The following is an 18,600-nucleotide window of genomic DNA, read 5'->3' as shown; positions in this document are numbered from 1 at the left end:
CTGCCACGTTCTGGTACCCCTGAAACATAATTGTAACAATGGTATACACACTTAATTGTACACACACTGGTGTAAAGTACTTAAGTAGTACTTTAAAGTATTTTTACTTAAGTAGTTATTTTATACTTTTACTTTTACCTGACTAAAGAAAATAATGTACTTTTAACTCCATACATTTTCAATGCTTAACAGGACAGGAAAATGGTCCAATTCATGTATTTATCAAGAGAACATATTGATCATCTCTACTGCCTCTGATATGGGGGACTCACTAAACACAAATGCTTCATTTGTAAATGATGTCTGAGTGTTGGAGTGTGCCCCTGACTGTCTGTAAAGAAAGAACAAATAAAGAAATGGTGCCGTCTGGTTTTCCTAATATGAGGAATTTGAAATGATTTATGCTTTTACTTTTGATACTTAAGTGTATTTTAGCAATTACATTTACTTTTGATTTTTATTTGAGTCATTTTCTATTAAGGTATCTTTACTTTTACTCAAGTATGACAATTGGGTACTTTTTCAACCACTGGGTACACACAATACACACCAATGGGCCATCCTCAGTGTCCCAACACGAATGCTCATTTGAAACACACCAACAAGGGGATTGTCTTCACTGTCTAACTTCAATGGATCTGACTGATTGAGGCTGGCTAATGATCCTATATCCATGACTTATATACTGTAGAAGAATACTTTTAAACGTATTAAACCTGGATATTGAGACAGAATGTCATATATTGGCACATCACAGTATATCACACAGACGGTTAGATAGGAAGTGCCGTTAAGAAAATGGAGGACTTGTGTAAGATGGGAGTATTCAATGTATTTTTGGGAGTGGCACCATGTTAAGAGTGGTTACAATGTAAGCTTGTGCCTCACGTGTTGCTATTACATACATACATACATACAGTACATCACTTACACAAGTCATTTAAAGAAGATACAATGAGAAATGCAAAGAGAGAGACTCGTTTCATATTTTTTGTTATTTCCCAAATCCAGGAAAGGCTACATTTGTTTTATTGGAGTGTTTGAATAGTTCAACAGTCATCCAAGCGTCCAATCACGCTGCAGGTAACCCTTTAGCTTTAACCTTTGTTTCACGTTCTAAACGTAAACAGAGAAAAAAATGTACGGGAAAATTTAACGAAAAAACAAAACCATATTTACATACTGCATTATAAATATGTCAAATGTACATCATTATACACAGAGTACCTCAAATGGTCAGATAATGTAGATACATTGAGACCAAAGTACCTAAAAATATGCTTAAAAACAAAGAGGAAAAATTTAACAAGATATAAAAACAGGGTTGACATGTCAAAAAGAGTGACCGGAAACTCAAATCTTTTCAATTGTTTGTCTGGAAGCTTGTCTGGTCATAGAGGATCTTGGACCCATATCTACAGTACATCCTGGGTGTGTCCGAAATGGTAATTAACCTTCTCCCTTATAGTGCACTACTTTTGACCAGGTCACGCATTGAGCTCTGATCAAAAATAGTGCACTATTTAGGGAATAGGGTGCCATGTCAGAACAGCCTGTCTTTGGGGGAAAACACTTTGCTTAGAATGAATAATGGTTATAGTCAGGCAACATTAAGAGCAGTAGGGAAGGGAAATATTACAAGGGTGAAAAAGGTACTATGGCATCAGGTAAGTAAGTATATACCGTAAACTCCTATAAGAAATAATCTACTACCGTATATCAGACATACTTGGAAATTTACTCAAGAATGTATTTAATTAAGCTGGTGCCATGGTGGTTTATACACATACTGTACACCTAAGGAAAAAAACAACTTGTCAATGTACCGTTATAACTTAAGGCTGTCTACAAGCTCTGTTGACCATCAGTCAAAATGTATTTTGGTTATTTATTTAACTAGGCAAGTCAGTTAAGAACAAATTATTATTTACAATGATGGCCTACCCCGGCCAAACCCAGACGATGCTGGGCCAATTGTGCGTCGCCCTATGGGACTCCCAATCACGGTCGGATGTGATACAGCCTGGAATCGAACCAGGGACTGTAGTGATGCATCGTGCACTGAGATGCAGTGCCTTAGACCACTGCGCTACTCGGGAGCCCCATTGATATTCTGTGAGCTTCAATAAACTACAAATACAGAGGGAATACACCGAGCCAAGCTGGTTTAAATGATGTCATTCCTACCAGTTTACAACCAGATTGTAATATGGTTATACTGATATAATTCCAACCAGTTATGCCCGCTGGGAATCAACAAAACCATGTAGATAAAGTACCAGGGTTACTATGAAGAGCCTTTGCCCTGTAAACATAAACACCGCCATAGTAAAACCAAAAAACAGGGTTTTAACTTCAATCCTTAAAACAGTGGAAGTGCGAGGAAAAATACATGTCTCTATAGACTTTATACCAATATCACTTGAATATTCCTGTGGTCAAAGCCCTTCCTCCTTTATCTTGTCTTGTCCCAGTACTGATATATACATGTGATATTATCATGAAGAATTACCATAGTGTCTCAAGTCATCGCAGCTTTTCTCTTCATCCATCATCTTGACCCGTTCAGTCGCCATCTCAACAGTTTGACACTTGAATGAACTTGGTTAGGTCCATTGAGTAAGGATGGTCAGTTAAAGTCAGTTGGAGAGGAAATTACGACTCCAGAAGTCAAAGTTAATGCACAATGTTTCAGGATAAATCTTATAGGAGAAAGAGCTACTTTAGGTCTGTACACTTGAAAACAGATTTTAGTCAAACAACTATAAATGTTAACCTTTCCTCCCAATGGTGTCCTTACACAGATTTACTCAGTTGCTTGCTCTCTTTCTCTTTCACTCACACACTCATACATAAGCACACACACACGTACCACATTGTTCACAGCAACAACAGAAGAAATAGTATCATGAGTACCAATATACAGGGCCTTCGGCCACAGGAGGTGAACAGATATTCCATTACGCCTGTAGTAGTTAGAAAATTGGTTTAGGATATGTGATGTGTAATTATCAACACTCTTCAACCTGTTCAGAAATTACTCCAACAAAGATGTCTTAATGATACAATTTCCTTCCTTCAATCATCCCTGTGAAAGATTTCTGATTGAAGAGGAATCTTTACAAAAAACATTCGGCCTGGTGCTCATAAAACAGACCCATCAATTCCCTTATAATAATGGATGATTTGCAAGGGCAACAAATTAAATCACTTTACTATCTCCCCAAACTCTCCCATTGTGCAATCATTTCTTAAATCTCAAATTGTGGTTTAAACCTTTTGCCCCTAAGTAAAGTATTTAAATCATTTTTGATCTTCCATCTAGACATGCTTTTGTACACGGATGGCATGTCAAGAGTTTGATAGCTTTATAGTACCAATAATAACTAAGTCAAATTGAACCTTAATAATTGTGATATTGGTGGGACATGGATTATGGAGGACCTGTCGTAAACTCTATTACATTATCGATAGTAATAGTTTCTTTCCTGTATGCATGGTATCACTTACCATGGTACCTGACTATGCATGGTATCACTTACCATGGTACCTGACTATGCATGGTATCACTTACCATGGTACCTGACTATGCATGGTATCACTGTGCATCCAACATAGCAGTTCCTTTTGAGTATCTAATGCAAAATGTTACGAAGGTGTTTATCTTTCTCCATGTAGGCATGGAAGCATGAATGGATGGAATTAGTCATTTCATATAACAGTCGAATAAAAACCCAGTCTGGCTCCAACAGATGAAGACCTGAAAGGAAATGTTTTAGTACAAAGTGGGGAGAGGAGAGGTAAATGCCAAAAACACAAAGAAATCTTGAGCCATTCATTTGGTTGCTGCTTAATAACAATAACAAGCTTTAAAGCTGATCATGATCGTTTCTGACAGAGATTCACCTCTGTGGTGATGATATGAGAAAAACAACAAAACAAATACAATATACAATATCCACCAGGTAAGCACCTCTCTCAGTGTCGTGGAATATCTCTATCCTGTCCGTTGCGCCAACAACAACAGAAACTCCACTGTCAGTTACTCAGTCTAGGTTACACAATATGAAGTAGAGTAAGAGGAGAATGAGGACTGGACACTGGGAAAGTAGTACGATCACTGGGTAGTCTATGGGGACACAGTATGTGTATGTTCAGGGGCCTTGGTGATCCGTGAGTCTGGTCAGATCCACTCCTGGTCCTACATGATACTGACACTGCGGTTGAGTTCACCGAGGGCGTTGTTATTGTTGACGTTAGGGTTAGGGTTAACATCGGGGTTTCTGCGGCTCATGTTGGGTGTGGTCAGGCTGCTGACGGGGTCATTGGGGCAGCCGTGCTGGAGCAGGATGTCAGAACATTCCTGGCTTCCTGCCCGCCGGGCGCAGGACAGCGGCGTCTGGCCGCGCGCGTCCCGACTCTTCACATCCACACCATACTGAGGGAACAGAGGAGAAGTGTGAGGAGGAGGAGGAGGAGGAGGAGGAGGAGAAGAAGTGGACAGAGAGAGGTGTAGTTGACATTTTGTTTTAGCTAGTTCAGTATATTGTTTGATTCTCACAAAGCACTCCCTTTTCATCCACAGCCAAGTGTTTTTCCTGGTCATGTCACATGCTCAGAACAAACTCCTGGCCCTGACCATAACATTTTCCCCATCTATTTAACTCTTTAACCATCTTATCTTATTCATAATCATTCAACCTTTATTCAACAAAGAAGATAATTCATCTTTAATCAAGGTTGAAAACAATCCTCTCTCGAAGCCCAACCTACTCACCCAGATGAGAAGCTGGGTGATGACCACATTGGCCATGGCGCAGGACAGGTGCAGGGCAGTGCGTCCGTCCCCGTCCCCGTACGTCTCGTTGACCTCCTCCTTGGTGCCGTGGGCCAGCAGCAGCACCACCAGCCTCAGGTCGTCCTCCACCACAGCCCGAAGCAGCTGCTGCCCCAGGGGCACGTCCGACTGGGGGACATCCATAAGGAACAGCTTCTGTTCATACTTTGCCCGGATCCAACGCTCCCTCTCCTCCCTGGGGTAGGACACAGAGATGACATCGAGGGTTAAAGAGGGTCAGTGAGGTTACAGAGGATCGAAAAACAAGGAACAATAATACAAATGTGTCCAGATAAGCTATTGAGGCTTACATCAAATTAAAGTGATTTGCTTCTTTTTTTTTTACATTTTAAGAAAGTACATACTCCGTCTTCAAAGTGGTATATCATACACTGTAGTTGGAGGAAAGTTATGCTGCTTTAAAAGTTGATAAACTTGTTATCCCACTGAAGAGACAAGTAGGAGAAAATGCCCTTTGAAAGTTTTGATGAGATTTTCACACTTCCTAAAGAGCTCTTCTTTGTTTAAGCACATTCAGCATCGCTCACACCCTCTTGAACTTTAGCCTCACCCACACATGTAAATGCATGTGAGTCAGGATGGCATTGTCCTCCAGAAAGCAGTCTCTCTTCTTAAACCCAGCTAAATTCAGGGCAACAATATTTTTGAGAGCAGTAGCAACACTTTTGCAGTGCATATATGTGCGGTAGCAAAGATTATCTATATTCTGACCAGGGAAGCCTCCATTCTGTTATAGACAGAATTCTGTGACAAACCAATCAGGTTTCATCTTTCGGCATGTCCAACCACTCCATTATCTCAGCCAATCATGACTAGCCAGGAAGGATCCTTTCTTTCTCCCTGTATAGCTCAGTACTCTCTCCTTGACTAAACTAGGCTCATCATTTCACATTGTTATTCCTATTTACAGATGCCATACGAGTATGTAATTAAGGCACATGAACGTTCACATGTTCAAGAAGGCATTTCTGATTGAAAAAATTATAATAATTCAAAATGGGATTTTCAATTAAATAACTAGATGTTTGTAATATAAAGCTATGATAATCCTTCATAAAAGGACCTTCTATGATCGTGTGGGTTGGGGTCGAAGGATATGCTGGCAAACTTTAGAGCAACTGCATTTTGCAGCACTCATAGAGCCTAGACCACATCTGACCACTGCAGTGTGATGTCTTAAGATCAATCCTAACCCTCACTCCATTGTCTCAAGCATGTATTTTCTCTAATATGAAGCCTAGTGTAGCCTCTGAGTGTCAGGACAGTGACGATGAAAGGGCTCAGTGGAGGGGTCAGATGCTGAAACTGTATCCCACCTCCACTGATAATCGTCTGCAGCAGGAGGGTTACAGTCTAGCCAGCTATCTAAAGGTTACACATTGTGAACAGCATGTCTGCTGTGGACAATACAGGACAGGAGGAGAGGGGGACATGTTTTTATCAGCGCTGTCAGCCGTCAGTCTGAACTGGATAACTGGTGGAACCCCCACAAAGGAGGCAACCAGCGCCTGGACCCTGGCCTCCCCTGGGGTGCCCGGGATGGGAGGCCGATCGATGGGCCTGAATGGCAGTCAGAGAGGGGGACTGGAGCTGGGGTTGGGGCTCCTTCAGTTATAGAGCCAGAGAATGGAGAAGAGAAGAGGAGGGCTACATCTCCCTCCATTCACTGCCAGTCAGACTTCTATCTCTCTATCACTCTACATCTTCAATCTCGACCCCCACAGTTCTCTTTTCTCCCTCCCACACACAAACCGCCAAATCATCCCAAAAAATAAAATCAATACAGTGAATAGCTGGGCATGCTCAGTGTGGTTCTGACCCTGCGACCCCGTCGGGCAGAGTGATAAGGGAAGTAGAAAGGGGCTGTTGTTTGGGCGTCTGGGTGAGTGACAGAGAGAAGAGGCTCACACTGATAGGGGCAAACGACTCTGTCGCTGGTTGGAGTGACAAGGATCCCCCAGGACACTGACTGTCTGCTAACCAGTCTGTATGGACACTAACGCCACATCACTCAGCACAAAGTCAGTCAGTAGGCCTAGATAGCAGTCTAATTCACCTCAATCACAAATAGCTTGTGGCAATGCGCCGTGATAGAATGACGCCATCTGTCGGAAGACAATGTTTAATTGCTAAATTGTAATTATTTCGCCACTATGGCCTATTTATTGCCTTACCTCCCTAATCTTACTACATTTGCACACACTGTATATAGACTTTCCTATTGTGTTATTGACTGTACGATTGTTTATCCCATGTGTAACTCTGTGTTGTTTGTGTCGCAATGCGTTGCACTATGTTGGCCAGGTCGCAGTTGTAAATGAGAACTTGTTCTCAACTGGCCTACCTGGTTAAATAAATGTTTAAAAAATATATAAATATATTTGAAAAATCTGCCAGGCCCACTATACACAGCACTCCATTTCAGCAGCTTCAGCCTTAACTACAGGGGCGAATTAGCCTCTATTCTCTACTGACGGGCCTGGCCCACCATACAGCTGCCTTTGTCAGCCTCCGCAAAGAATTTGATGAACTGCTAAAGACACTCAGCCTGGCAGATAAAAGAGTCACCCTGAACTCTCTCACTGTCCTTTACTCATTAAAGGATTGCTAATTGCACTGACAGAACAGAAATAGTTTTATGTTGAGTGCACGGTCCATTAACACTTCACTTAAAGCCTGCATACATGCTTAGGCTATAACAAGTTATAAAGCATTATACCTCAAGTTAAGTTTTACTAGTTCTTACGCAATTCTTCAAATTAGCTCAGTGCTACAGGAATAGCACTAAACTTGCCTTATGACTTCCTATAGTGAACATTCAGAAACGAAAAAAAGAACATTTCCTTAAGGATGGGGGTGCTATGAACGCAACAATGTAACTCTAATGGCAGGAGATTGGAGCGATGTAAGCCCTCCATCAAACCCTGTCATTATATATGGACAAGGCTGTTAGAAGATCAATGGGAACACAGAACCAGTGGATTGCTCTGGGTAGGCGGCTGACAGCCCATCCCACCCCCCTGGTTTCCACTTTCCACCACAGGAACCAAGGCCGAAGATCAAGTATGTGTGAAAACTTTATGAATATCTGATCGATTTTGGGTAATTGTCTGAACAAATATACTACCAGATTTTGTTTGGCTAAATTAGGAATTTGTGATGAAGTCAAACAGAGTGGTTGGTCAAAGTTTTCTGAGAGCTAACCCACTGAATGAATGCCAGATCGGGGGAGGAGAACGCAGTGAATTGACATGAGCTAAATGAGGCAGAAAGTTAGCGCCAGGACGTGAAACAAAAAGGCTGAGAACCATTAACAAGATGTCAACGTATTCACAAAGCAGTCTCAAAGTACAAGGGCTGATCTGGAATCAGGTCCTTCCCTGTAGAATCTTGTTCCTTGTGATCTAAAAGGCAAAACTGATCCTATAGCCTCTTTGTGAATACATGCCTTGAAGCCACAAAATCAGCCTGCCATATTTCCAAAAAGACCTCAATCCCAGTTCTTCAGGTCCAAATGCAACCACACTAGTACTTTAAAGAGTTCTGTTCAAGAAAATGGAAAGCACCCAGTCAGGCCAGTGGTGGGGACTCAAATTCCTTAGCTGCTACACCACTTGAAAGGTAGAGTGTGAAAGGAAGTGAAATGGTAATCCCGCCTCCGTCTTTTGTTTGAAATAGAACAACAATCCAAACAGAGGTAGGGTTTAGTCAGTCAGGGGGAAAGCCGAGACCCTTGAAAAGGACACTTCCTCTCCGCAGGAGGAAGAAAAATAAAATCAGCAGATTTAGCATGTCAAAGAGGGAGGATAAAATAGAGGGAGAAAGAGAGGAGATAGAGAGTGAACTTTCTCAGCAGGGCATGATATTCAGGAAATCAAGCCAATGGTTACCTTTGACACACACTCACACACCTTTCCCCACCTTTGCGCAAATACAGTACTCGCACCAAATTCCTCTGTTGCTTAGGGGACAGAGGAGACTTGTAGAAAAGAGCGTGAGAGCAAAGACCTCAATGAAAACCTCTGATTTTGTCTCTATAAATGATAAAGCATTAGTGCTTGGTGCAGCATTCATTTCCTTAGTCATTAAGTGTTATATCTGTGTGCAGTGATGATCATTTATTTACCTTATAGCTGACCTTTGTTTCAAAAGTTTAGTCTAAAGTCACAGAGGGTCTCTCATAAGACCAAAGGAAACGGTAAAATAGGATGTTAGATTCTGCTTGTTAGTTCCTGAGCCGAGCAAAGGATTCTGACCTCCACATAATTAAGTGGCAAATGGCAGAATGATTCTCCTCAACCCAGCCCACGGAGTCAACAACACATGACTGGATCCACATAAAGGGGAAGAAACAAGGATAATTAGTCAAGCTCCAAAGACAAAGCCAAATAGGGATTTATTGGGGGAAAGAGACTGAGGAAGATGGGGTGGGACCATGGTAGCATTGAGTAAAGTGTCCGTGAATAGGCAAGACCAGAGAATGACCAATCCTGGCCTCCTCTAATAAATGTACCATTGATTGGTCCACACATTAAGGGAGGAATCAGGATGCCCCACCCCCCAAACAATCAGGGTAACTCCCCTCACACCCCTCCTCCCTGCTCCTCAATGTTCACATCAAATAGATGCACAGAGAGAGAAGGAGTGGTGGAGGGGGGGACTAGGCAATCAAAACACCTCTCACAGTGGGAGGGGGCGGAGTGATTCCCATGCAACAGCCGACAGTTTCACTAACACATTGAGAGAGAGAAAGAGAGCAAGAGAGAGAGGAATGTTATTAGACCCTAAAGAAAGAGTACACAGAGGCAGGATACCTGACCACTGTGACCCAAAATTAAGGAAAGCTTTAACTATGAACAGACTCAGTGAACATAGCCTTGCTATTGAGAGAGGCCGCTGTAGGCAGACCTGGCTCTTGAGAGAAGATAGGCTATGTGCACACTGCCCACAAAATTAGGTGGAAACTGAGCTCCATTTCATAACCTTCTGCCAAATGTACGACCATATTAGAGACACATATTTCCCTCAGATTACATAGACCCACAAAGAATTCGAAAACATGTCCAAATTTGATAACACTCGCATATCTATTTGGTGAAATAGCACAGTGTGCAACCACAGTAGCAATATTTGTAACCTGTTGCCACAAGAAAAGGGCAACCAGTGAACAACAAACACCATTGTAAATACACACTATATTTATCTGTCAATTTATTTTCCCTTTCATACTTTTACTTTTTCTTTTACTTCAAAAGTTTGGATTTGAAATCAAACAATGATTTCAAGTGCATTTTTCAAGTGCAGACTGTCAGCTTTAATTTGAGTGTGTTTTCATCCATACAGGGTGAATGGTGTAGAATTTACAGCAGTTTTGTACATAGTCCCCCCATTTTAGGGGAGCAATGGTATTTGGATAAATTCCCTCATATGACTATTAAAAGTAGTAAACAGTTTAGTATTTAGTACCATATTCCTATCACACAATGATTACATCAAGCTTGTGACTCTACAAACTTGTTGGATGCACTTGCTGTTTGTTTTAGTTGTGTTTCAGATCATTTTGTTCCTAATAGAAATGAATGGTAAATATTTGATGTTATTGTACCATAGGCAAGTCAGTTAAGAACAAATTCTTATTTACAATGATGGCCTAGGAAAAGTGGGTTAACTGCCTAGTTCAGGGACAGAAAGACAGATTTTTACCTTGTCAGCTTGGGGATTTGATCTAGTGGTTACTGGCCCAACGCTCTAACTACTAGGCTACCTGCCGCCCATAATGCATTTACATTTTAGTCATTTAGCTGCTGCTCTTATCCAGAGTGATTTACAGTAATGAGTGCATACATTTTCCGTACTTTATAATGGTCCCCTGTGGGGAATCGAACCCACAACCCTGGCATTGCAAGCGCCATACTCTACCAACCGCCACACGGACGATTGTGTCATCTTAGAGATACTTTTATTGTAAATAAGAATATCATATGTTTCTAAACATTTCTACATGAATGTGGATGCCATGATTACGGATAATCCTTAATGAAATCGTGAATAATGACGAGTGAGAAAGTTAGACGCACAAATATCACGCTAAGGGCATTGTATTTGCACATGGCTACAATACTGTCTGTACACAGTAAAAACTAGAGAATGTTTTTAAAAGTTACAATTATTTTCCTCTCAAGTAGTCAAATTAAATCATTTAATAATTAGAGTGTAATTATTACCAGCGGCCGCTAGAGTGGGAGCAAAAATACAGATTAAATTCTATTGGAGTAAAACAGCATGACCACAATCACTAATGTTGGTTAAATTTAGATTTTGCCGCCATTGACCATTTGCAAGTGTCTCGCGAATGGAAAGAGTAGACAGATCGAGAGCGAGGATCCGCCGACCATCAGAAGTCATTCACAGAATTTCTTCATTTCTATACTTAATTAGAATTCCAGGTAAGTTCACTGTTATTGGTTAACTTTATGTGCAAATTAAAACTGTTGCGCAACATTACAGCTAGCTAGCATTGTAGTGTAGGCTGTTACTGCACGATTTGCATAGTCAGATGCTAATGTGAGCATCTAGCTAGAGCTAATTAGCTAGCTAGCTACAGTAACATTAAGTTATACCACTTTTATTGGTTCATGGACAGTATGTATGCCCGATGGATCAGTGCATAACCTGTTTTACATTTTCAACAGAGCGGTATTAGCTATTATCAGTAGCTAGCGGACTTTACTGACTACTGCCAGCAGGTTAGTCAGTGCAACATGTGTTTTACTCTGAAAAGCGAGCTGCTAGCAGACAGTTAGCGGCAGTTGGTCTGTGCTACATGTGTGTTTCACTCAAGTTTAGAGCTATTAGACAGTTTTTAGCTGCAGTTTGGTCGGTGTGACACGTGCATTTTACCCTGAACAGAGCTGATGGACAGTTTTAGAGCAGTTTGGTCAGTGTGACAAGTGCGTTTTACTCTGAACTTTAGAGCTGTTACCGGTTGACGTTTTTTTCCTGCAGTTTGGTCGGTGCGACATGTGCATTTTACTCTGAACAGACACGAGCATTTTACTCTGAACAGACACGAGCATTTTACTCTGAACAGAGCTGTTGGGACAGATTTAGAGCAGTTTGGTCGGTGCAACACGTGCGTTTTACTCTGAAAAGAGAGCTGTTAGTAGACAGTATTTAGCGACGTGTCTTACTCTAAACAGAGCACTGCTCTCTTGTAATTTGTGCAAATGTGTGTTTATGCAATTGAAATAAACTTGTTGTTCTTGTCATCAAGGATGCAGGCTGCACGCGTGAAGTACAGGGATTGTCAAAAGTACATTTGCTATGAGGGGCAACTGACCTTCAAATACTTTTTGGATTGTGGTGAGTGAAAAGTTTCACATTTCACACAATATCATATGGAACAACACACTTATACCGACACACTTTAAATATACTTACTTTATATTTACTGTCAAACTGATTGCCGATTTCCTTGCTGATAATGAATACAAAGGAAACTTGCGCCTCCCCAAATCACAGATCAGTCAAAGATTGGTTTATGTTTTGGGAGTTGTCTTATTATGCTCATCTGTAGTTGCGCTCATTGTCTTTGCCAGTCATTAATGGTTTAAAAAAATAAGTGATACTAACATTTGTATGCCGCTACAATCTCAGTGTTGATAGCTATCTGTGGTGTATTGCTATAATACTGCTGACATAATATTCAGTACGTGTCAGTAGTAGACAGCCTGTAGACTGCATTTAATTGGAATTGATGTGGAAAGGAGTACTAAGTCAGTTTTGAGGGTTATGATGTTGAAGTAAAGATGACCTCTTGATTTCTGTCTTCTGTTCTGGTTTTTCTCTAAAAATACACAACATATTTAATCAATAAGGCAATCTTATTTCGTCTTCACAGTTGCCAATAAATTTGACATTCCAAACTTGGACTTAAAAGTCTATGAGGAATCGAAGACTGAAGTTGATGAGGAAGTGTTTGAGTTTCTTCTAAAGAAACAAGACCTTGGTGTGCTGGAGGTTTGTTTACCCCAAAGACCCAAATCCTGATGGTGACTTGCTTATTAGCTTAGAGCTTCACAGTCATCCAAACAGTTCTGGCTAGCCTAACACATGTTCTGAATATGTGAGAGAAGCAGATATATCTGCTGATGTCTTTTCTCATTTTGATATTTTAAAATGATCTTTGTTTCTGTGCTGACCTTTCATCCCCCTTTTAGAACAGTAGTGGGCCTAATCAATTCAAAATGTTACATTTTTGCATTCCATTGTCATTAACAAAAGTCCTCTAATCATAATAATGGCTGTTTCCACCTAATTTGTGTTATAATTACAGTGTTAATCACACCAGTTAAATGTTAACATGATTGCTAGATTCGTTGAGCTCCTCTGCAAGCAGTTCCTTATCAAAATACAGTGGAGACAATGAGGGGGACTCCGATAACCGATTATATTGCAGCAGAGTCCTGCTACAAGAAAGACAGGATAATCATCTATCTCATGTAAGTACTGAACATTTCCAGTTTAAACAAATGCCAAACATGAAGATTGAGTGACAAATTACATCAATGAAAGTTGTGAAAGGGTGATCATGGTGTGTTTAATTATACTTGCTATTTCATTGCTGTTTTAAAAGTGTTAGCGTGTTCCTTTTTAAATTACTCCGACTTAGACGATTGAAGACATTCTGAAGAACAAACCTGGAGGAGAGAGGATCATGAATGAGTATGCTCGGACAAAACCCTAACAGATAGCAGAAGACGCGATATGGTCAAGATATTGGTTGCACAAATGACAAGTGAACATGGGTATATGTCATATACTCATTACATACCTTACCACCTAACAAAAATTTTAGCAGAAGTTGTGATTTACACATCAATACTTTTGTTTGGAACTCAAACAGTAAAGTGTGTGTGTGTCTAGGGCAAGTCCTTCAAGGCGTGTTAAAGAGGACTACGCAAAGGGAATCAGTGCCTTGTTCCCATACCTGGCCGATCCTAGGAGTAAGTTTGGTTATGTAAGTACATTAAAACCGAAGTCTAACTTTTTTAACTCTCTGGGACTCTTACACCTCCATTTTTTTTCAGAATGTCAATATTTAAATTGTTGTTTTACTGTTTGATGTTTTTATTTAAACTAAAGTTCTGTTAACATGTCTGTATGCCCACCATCTCTGCAGTCTCTCCTAAGCTCAACTCTGGTGGTATAAAAGCCCAGTTAAGTTCTGCACTGTGAGGGTCAGATCTTTTGAATGAGCAAATCTTCATCTATGGATAAAGTTAAGGATAAAAATGAACATGAAGATATTTTAACCTGCTCACTCAAACTGAATTATACTTTACTTTAGGAGCATTATTACAATGCAGAAGATGGGAGTGGATATCTAGCATGGAGACTGAAATTTGTTCAAAGGGAAGCATCAGAGGGACGACAGAAGACCATGCGTCAGTCACTGACGTGTAAGTGATTTTGATTGGAGTTAGTCTCATTCATGACACATGACCAGAGAATAATTGTATGTGAACATCTGTATAAGCAAGTGTTTCTTAGTCTCTTACCCTTTTAGTATTTCTTAGTATAAATTCTGTTTCTGAGTCAAATAAATCCTACTTTTCATCTGGTGACATAACTGCATGCATGGATCTTTGACTGCCTTGCCTTGAAACTGTCAGGACAATTGTTTTCTTTTTTACAACAGTCTGATTAGGACTGTGATATATTACTGTCACGAGAATTTACAATCCCAATGATGATAATTAACAATTATTTAAGCTTTGACCAATCCCCGAGGTTTGTAAGACCCTGGGTTTAATACAAATTAGGCAAAGACTCAGTTTATGCAAAAGGTCCGTAAAGTTATTCACGAGAATGTTCTAAAGTCCATAATACAAAGACATGCAATTTTATAACTCACCCTCCCCCTACCTACTAATATGCACGTACCGACACACAAACAGTAGTGGGATGTATCTTTCCCCACAGTTCTCATTCCTGTTTATCACTACCAAGTTGGCAGTTCCATCCCCCCGAGATTAGAGGGACCTTGACAGGACTCCCTTTCCTGTCGTAAGTTTCCCAGAGTTCTAACCAGGTCAGGTCATGCATAGTTTAATTGTTCTCTGTGTTTTCTTACACACACACACACATTTCTACTTGTCTCAACCAAACCTTTTAGACTGAAGTTTATCATTCTAATTCGTTATACGTTACATAATCTAATAGTTACTAATAGTTACGTTTGTCTAATTATTCATTATATATGTTACATAATCTAATAAATACGTTTCAGGGTGGAATTCTTTAGTCATTACCTTAAACATATAAATTCCCTTATCAATTACATGATGATAGTGCCACACCATAATGTTTACTGTTCTGTCTTGACTTATTCCATCTTGTCTGCAGATTGAGCAAGATTTTAGTCTGATGTTTGGTGATGCAACATCTGCAAAGTTCCTTGAGAAGTGGCCTACTCTCTACAAGCAGAAAGTCATTGACCAAAGCCATGGCTTCACACAGACAGGCAACCTGCAAGACCTGGTTCAATATGCTGAATCCACAAAAGGAGTGGAAAATGGTATGCTGGAATAAAATGATTACACTAATGGAAGGGAGCATTATTTCTGAAATGGAATGATGTAACTGTCATGATGTTGGCCTGGGGGATAGGTTTATGACCGTCATAAATACCTCTTCCCCCCTTTTCTCTTCACGAACCTATTGAGGTTACATTAAAAAAAAACCTTGGTTAACATAGAGATTCTGGGAACATCAGTATGTGGGGGGAAATGAACTATATTCTGGTAATCCGAACAATTGAACATATGCTGTGGTACTTAATGAATATGATGTCAGTTCGGTTGTCATCTAAGACATTCTCAATGATAAGATGACAAACTCCACAGTGGAAAGTCTATACATCAGAGTTATCAGATTCACATGGAATTGTTGTTCAATTTAAATGTTTGAATATTAAATTATTTGTGATGGGATGAAATGTGATTTTAGCTTCTAAAATGTGAGATGTGGGTTGTCATAAGTTAGGGCTGCTCACTCAGTGGCCAGCCCACGTGAAGAGACAGAGGTTGTAAACTTTTCACACACACCCCTCTTCCTTCCTATATAAGCTCTTGACTACAACATAACTTGCTGTTCCGCGGATGTGAGGGTGACGATCCCATGTCAGAATGGTTCAGATAAAAACTGCAGAACGAAGCCAAAATCAGCATGAGCTTTGGTTGCGAATGGTATGAACTTTGAACTCTTATTCACTACAGAAGTGATACCTCCTAGCCGTTGAGTTAGCAACCGCAGCTGCAAATGCAGGTTAGGAAGGAACAGACAGAGTATCCCATCTACCACACAACGACGTTACTAGAACTTATCCAAGTGACCACCAGAGACATTCTTCAAAGGACAAAGGACTTGGTTTGGCAACACGGTCTTCCCTCTACCACCAACCTACTGAAGCGCAGCTCAGAGTGAATATTTATTGCATTTTCCTTTTCCAAATGGGCGGTAATTTAGAATGCATAAGATACTGTATTTACGATAGCACAGCTTCGCCTCTGTTCCAGTCTCCCGCTCTTTCACTCAAACCCCGCCCCTTTTCCTTTGTGTAACAAGCTGTCATATCTGTTCCGCCCGCTAGGGACTTTTCCTATGACGTAAAGAATTATCCTGGTATAATTAATTCTTTGTATATGTTATTCTGTGTGATTAGTTAGGTATTTTGTAAATAAATAATTAAACCCAATTTTGTATTGCTGATTCAACTTGTTAGCCAAGATTCTTGCAGATAACCAAGAATTTACAACTTTCAGAGTATGAGATTGAAGTAAGATGATGATTAATGTTGACTGCTATGGATGTAAAATAATTACTAATCTTTAACAGTTTATTCGGAAGATAACAGCTCTATAAATATTATTTTGTGGAGCCCGACTCTCTAGTTAATTACATTTACATGATTAGCTCAATCAGGTGATATTAATTACGGATAAATTGTTTTATAGAATAGCATGCCATAGCAATTAATCCGGCATAGCCAAAGACACAACATAACTTTCAGTGAAAATGTGTACTTTCAGGATGGGACAGTGACGTCATCCATTTTGGTCCTTGTCCACCTTCTGCCACAGTCACTTCATGGCCGCAAGAGACCAGCAAAAATCTCAGCCAGACACGCTAGTGACCACATTGTGAAGTTTATCTAGGTGAGGTTACAGTTGACTGTTCTGTTCCCATTCCTAATCCTATTAACTACTTTTAAGATTAGGAACAAATCATGGTAAGATCATGTGTAGCTGTAATTTACATTTTCCCAAACTGTTTGCGAACAGCGACTCATTTTAATAGCACACTAATTAAGTTCTTCTGTCACAGACTGGGACCAGCATCCAGGGGCATCTGGAGAGAATCATTGAAAGCCTTCAACCCTATCTGCTTGCTGTGGGGACCCATAGGAGTGTGATTCACAAGTACTTAATTGTGATTGACAAACATGCAATACCTTGTAACTCACCCGACATTCTTGCCTGTTTTGATGAGCTTTTCAAAGCTCATTTTGTATTCGGTACCTCATACAACCAGGATCTGGTAAATGTGTACAACTTCTTGCAAACCACAATTTATGAAATTGATGTTGAAACCACTAAGGTTAATCTTAGGGTTGCAGAGTTGAGGTCTCAGATGCTGCATTGAGTTACTAAAAGTTTTGAAGTTGCAAACGGTTAAAACGCAGCATAGGAAATAACCTTTTTCATTTCACACAGAAACTTCTTCATATCATTCATCTAAAATGTTGTGTTTTGCTTGCAAAAGCCCCCAGGCAAATGCTAATTCCTTGACAAAACACCTGAAGTTGGTCCACGGATATTGTCCTGGAAAGACACTTGGTCTTAACTGCGGTCAAGCTGGTTGTTCACAAGTTTAAGTCACTTTTTCTGGGTTCAGAAAGCATCTTTATAAAGCACATGAACCTTGTTCTGATCATGGTGAAGGCCCCTCTACAGATGAATATGTAGCAGGAAGTCATTTTGATGACTTGCCATCAACAAGTTCCCCTTCTTCCATGGAAGAGATAGTTGATTCTGTGAAGAAGTGTCTGTCTATACAGGAGCCTATTAAAAGGGACATTGAGAGCAAAATTGATCAGTGTTTTGAAAAAAATGAAAATCCTTTGTTGTATTAAATTCTGAAAGTAAAAGAAGGCAGTATTTTACAGAAAAGTGGTGAAGGTTAGACCAGTTGAATACGTTCTTGGTACTAGATTTGATACACAACATAATCAGACTACTGGAGGCTATGATCAGATTGTTGTTACTGATAAATTTGTTTGCATCCCAATTTTGAAAACATTACAGTTTATTTACAAACACCCTAATATAAAGGAGATGATGCAGACGGATTCCAGTTCAAGAAAACTTTGCGACTTGTTTATTTTACCTTTATTTAACTAGGCAAGTCAGTTAAGAACAAATTCTTATTCTCAATGACGGCCTAGGAACAGTGGGTTAACTGCCTTGTTCAGGGCAGAACGACAGATTTTTACCTTGTCAGCTCGGGGATCCGATCTTGTAACCTTTTGGTTACTAGTCCAACGCTCTACAAACAATATGTCTTGATGAGCATTTTAATGCAGATAGAGTTGGGTGTACAACCTTATGTAGTTGATGTTAAAGAGCTTTTCTGTCACAAAGCATTTGATGTACAGATGTCTTACAGTTGTGATGATTCAA

General features: G+C 40.1%; 1 protein-coding gene across 2 annotated transcripts in view; it reads right to left on the bottom strand.

Moving 5' to 3' along the window:
• Positions 1 to 3,755: 3,755 nt before the first annotated feature.
• Positions 3,756 to 18,600, bottom strand: part of LOC139386813 (arf-GAP with GTPase, ANK repeat and PH domain-containing protein 3-like) — a 274,884-nt gene continuing 260,039 nt past the window's right edge. For both annotated transcript variants that reach the window (XM_071132626.1, XM_071132625.1), the window contains exons 17-18: positions 4,778 to 5,033; positions 3,756 to 4,438 (exon numbers count right to left, since the gene is read on the bottom strand). In XM_071132626.1, the coding sequence (XP_070988727.1) occupies positions 4,202 to 4,438; positions 4,778 to 5,033 (493 nt within the window). In that variant the 3' untranslated portion in view covers positions 3,756 to 4,201. The remainder of the gene's footprint in view (positions 4,439 to 4,777; positions 5,034 to 18,600) is intronic.

Source organism: Oncorhynchus clarkii, chromosome 28, assembly GCF_045791955.1.
Source record: "Oncorhynchus clarkii lewisi isolate Uvic-CL-2024 chromosome 28, UVic_Ocla_1.0, whole genome shotgun sequence".
Lineage (NCBI taxonomy): Eukaryota > Metazoa > Chordata > Actinopteri > Salmoniformes > Salmonidae > Oncorhynchus > Oncorhynchus clarkii.
This window is presented reverse-complemented; position numbering and strand designations above follow the sequence as displayed.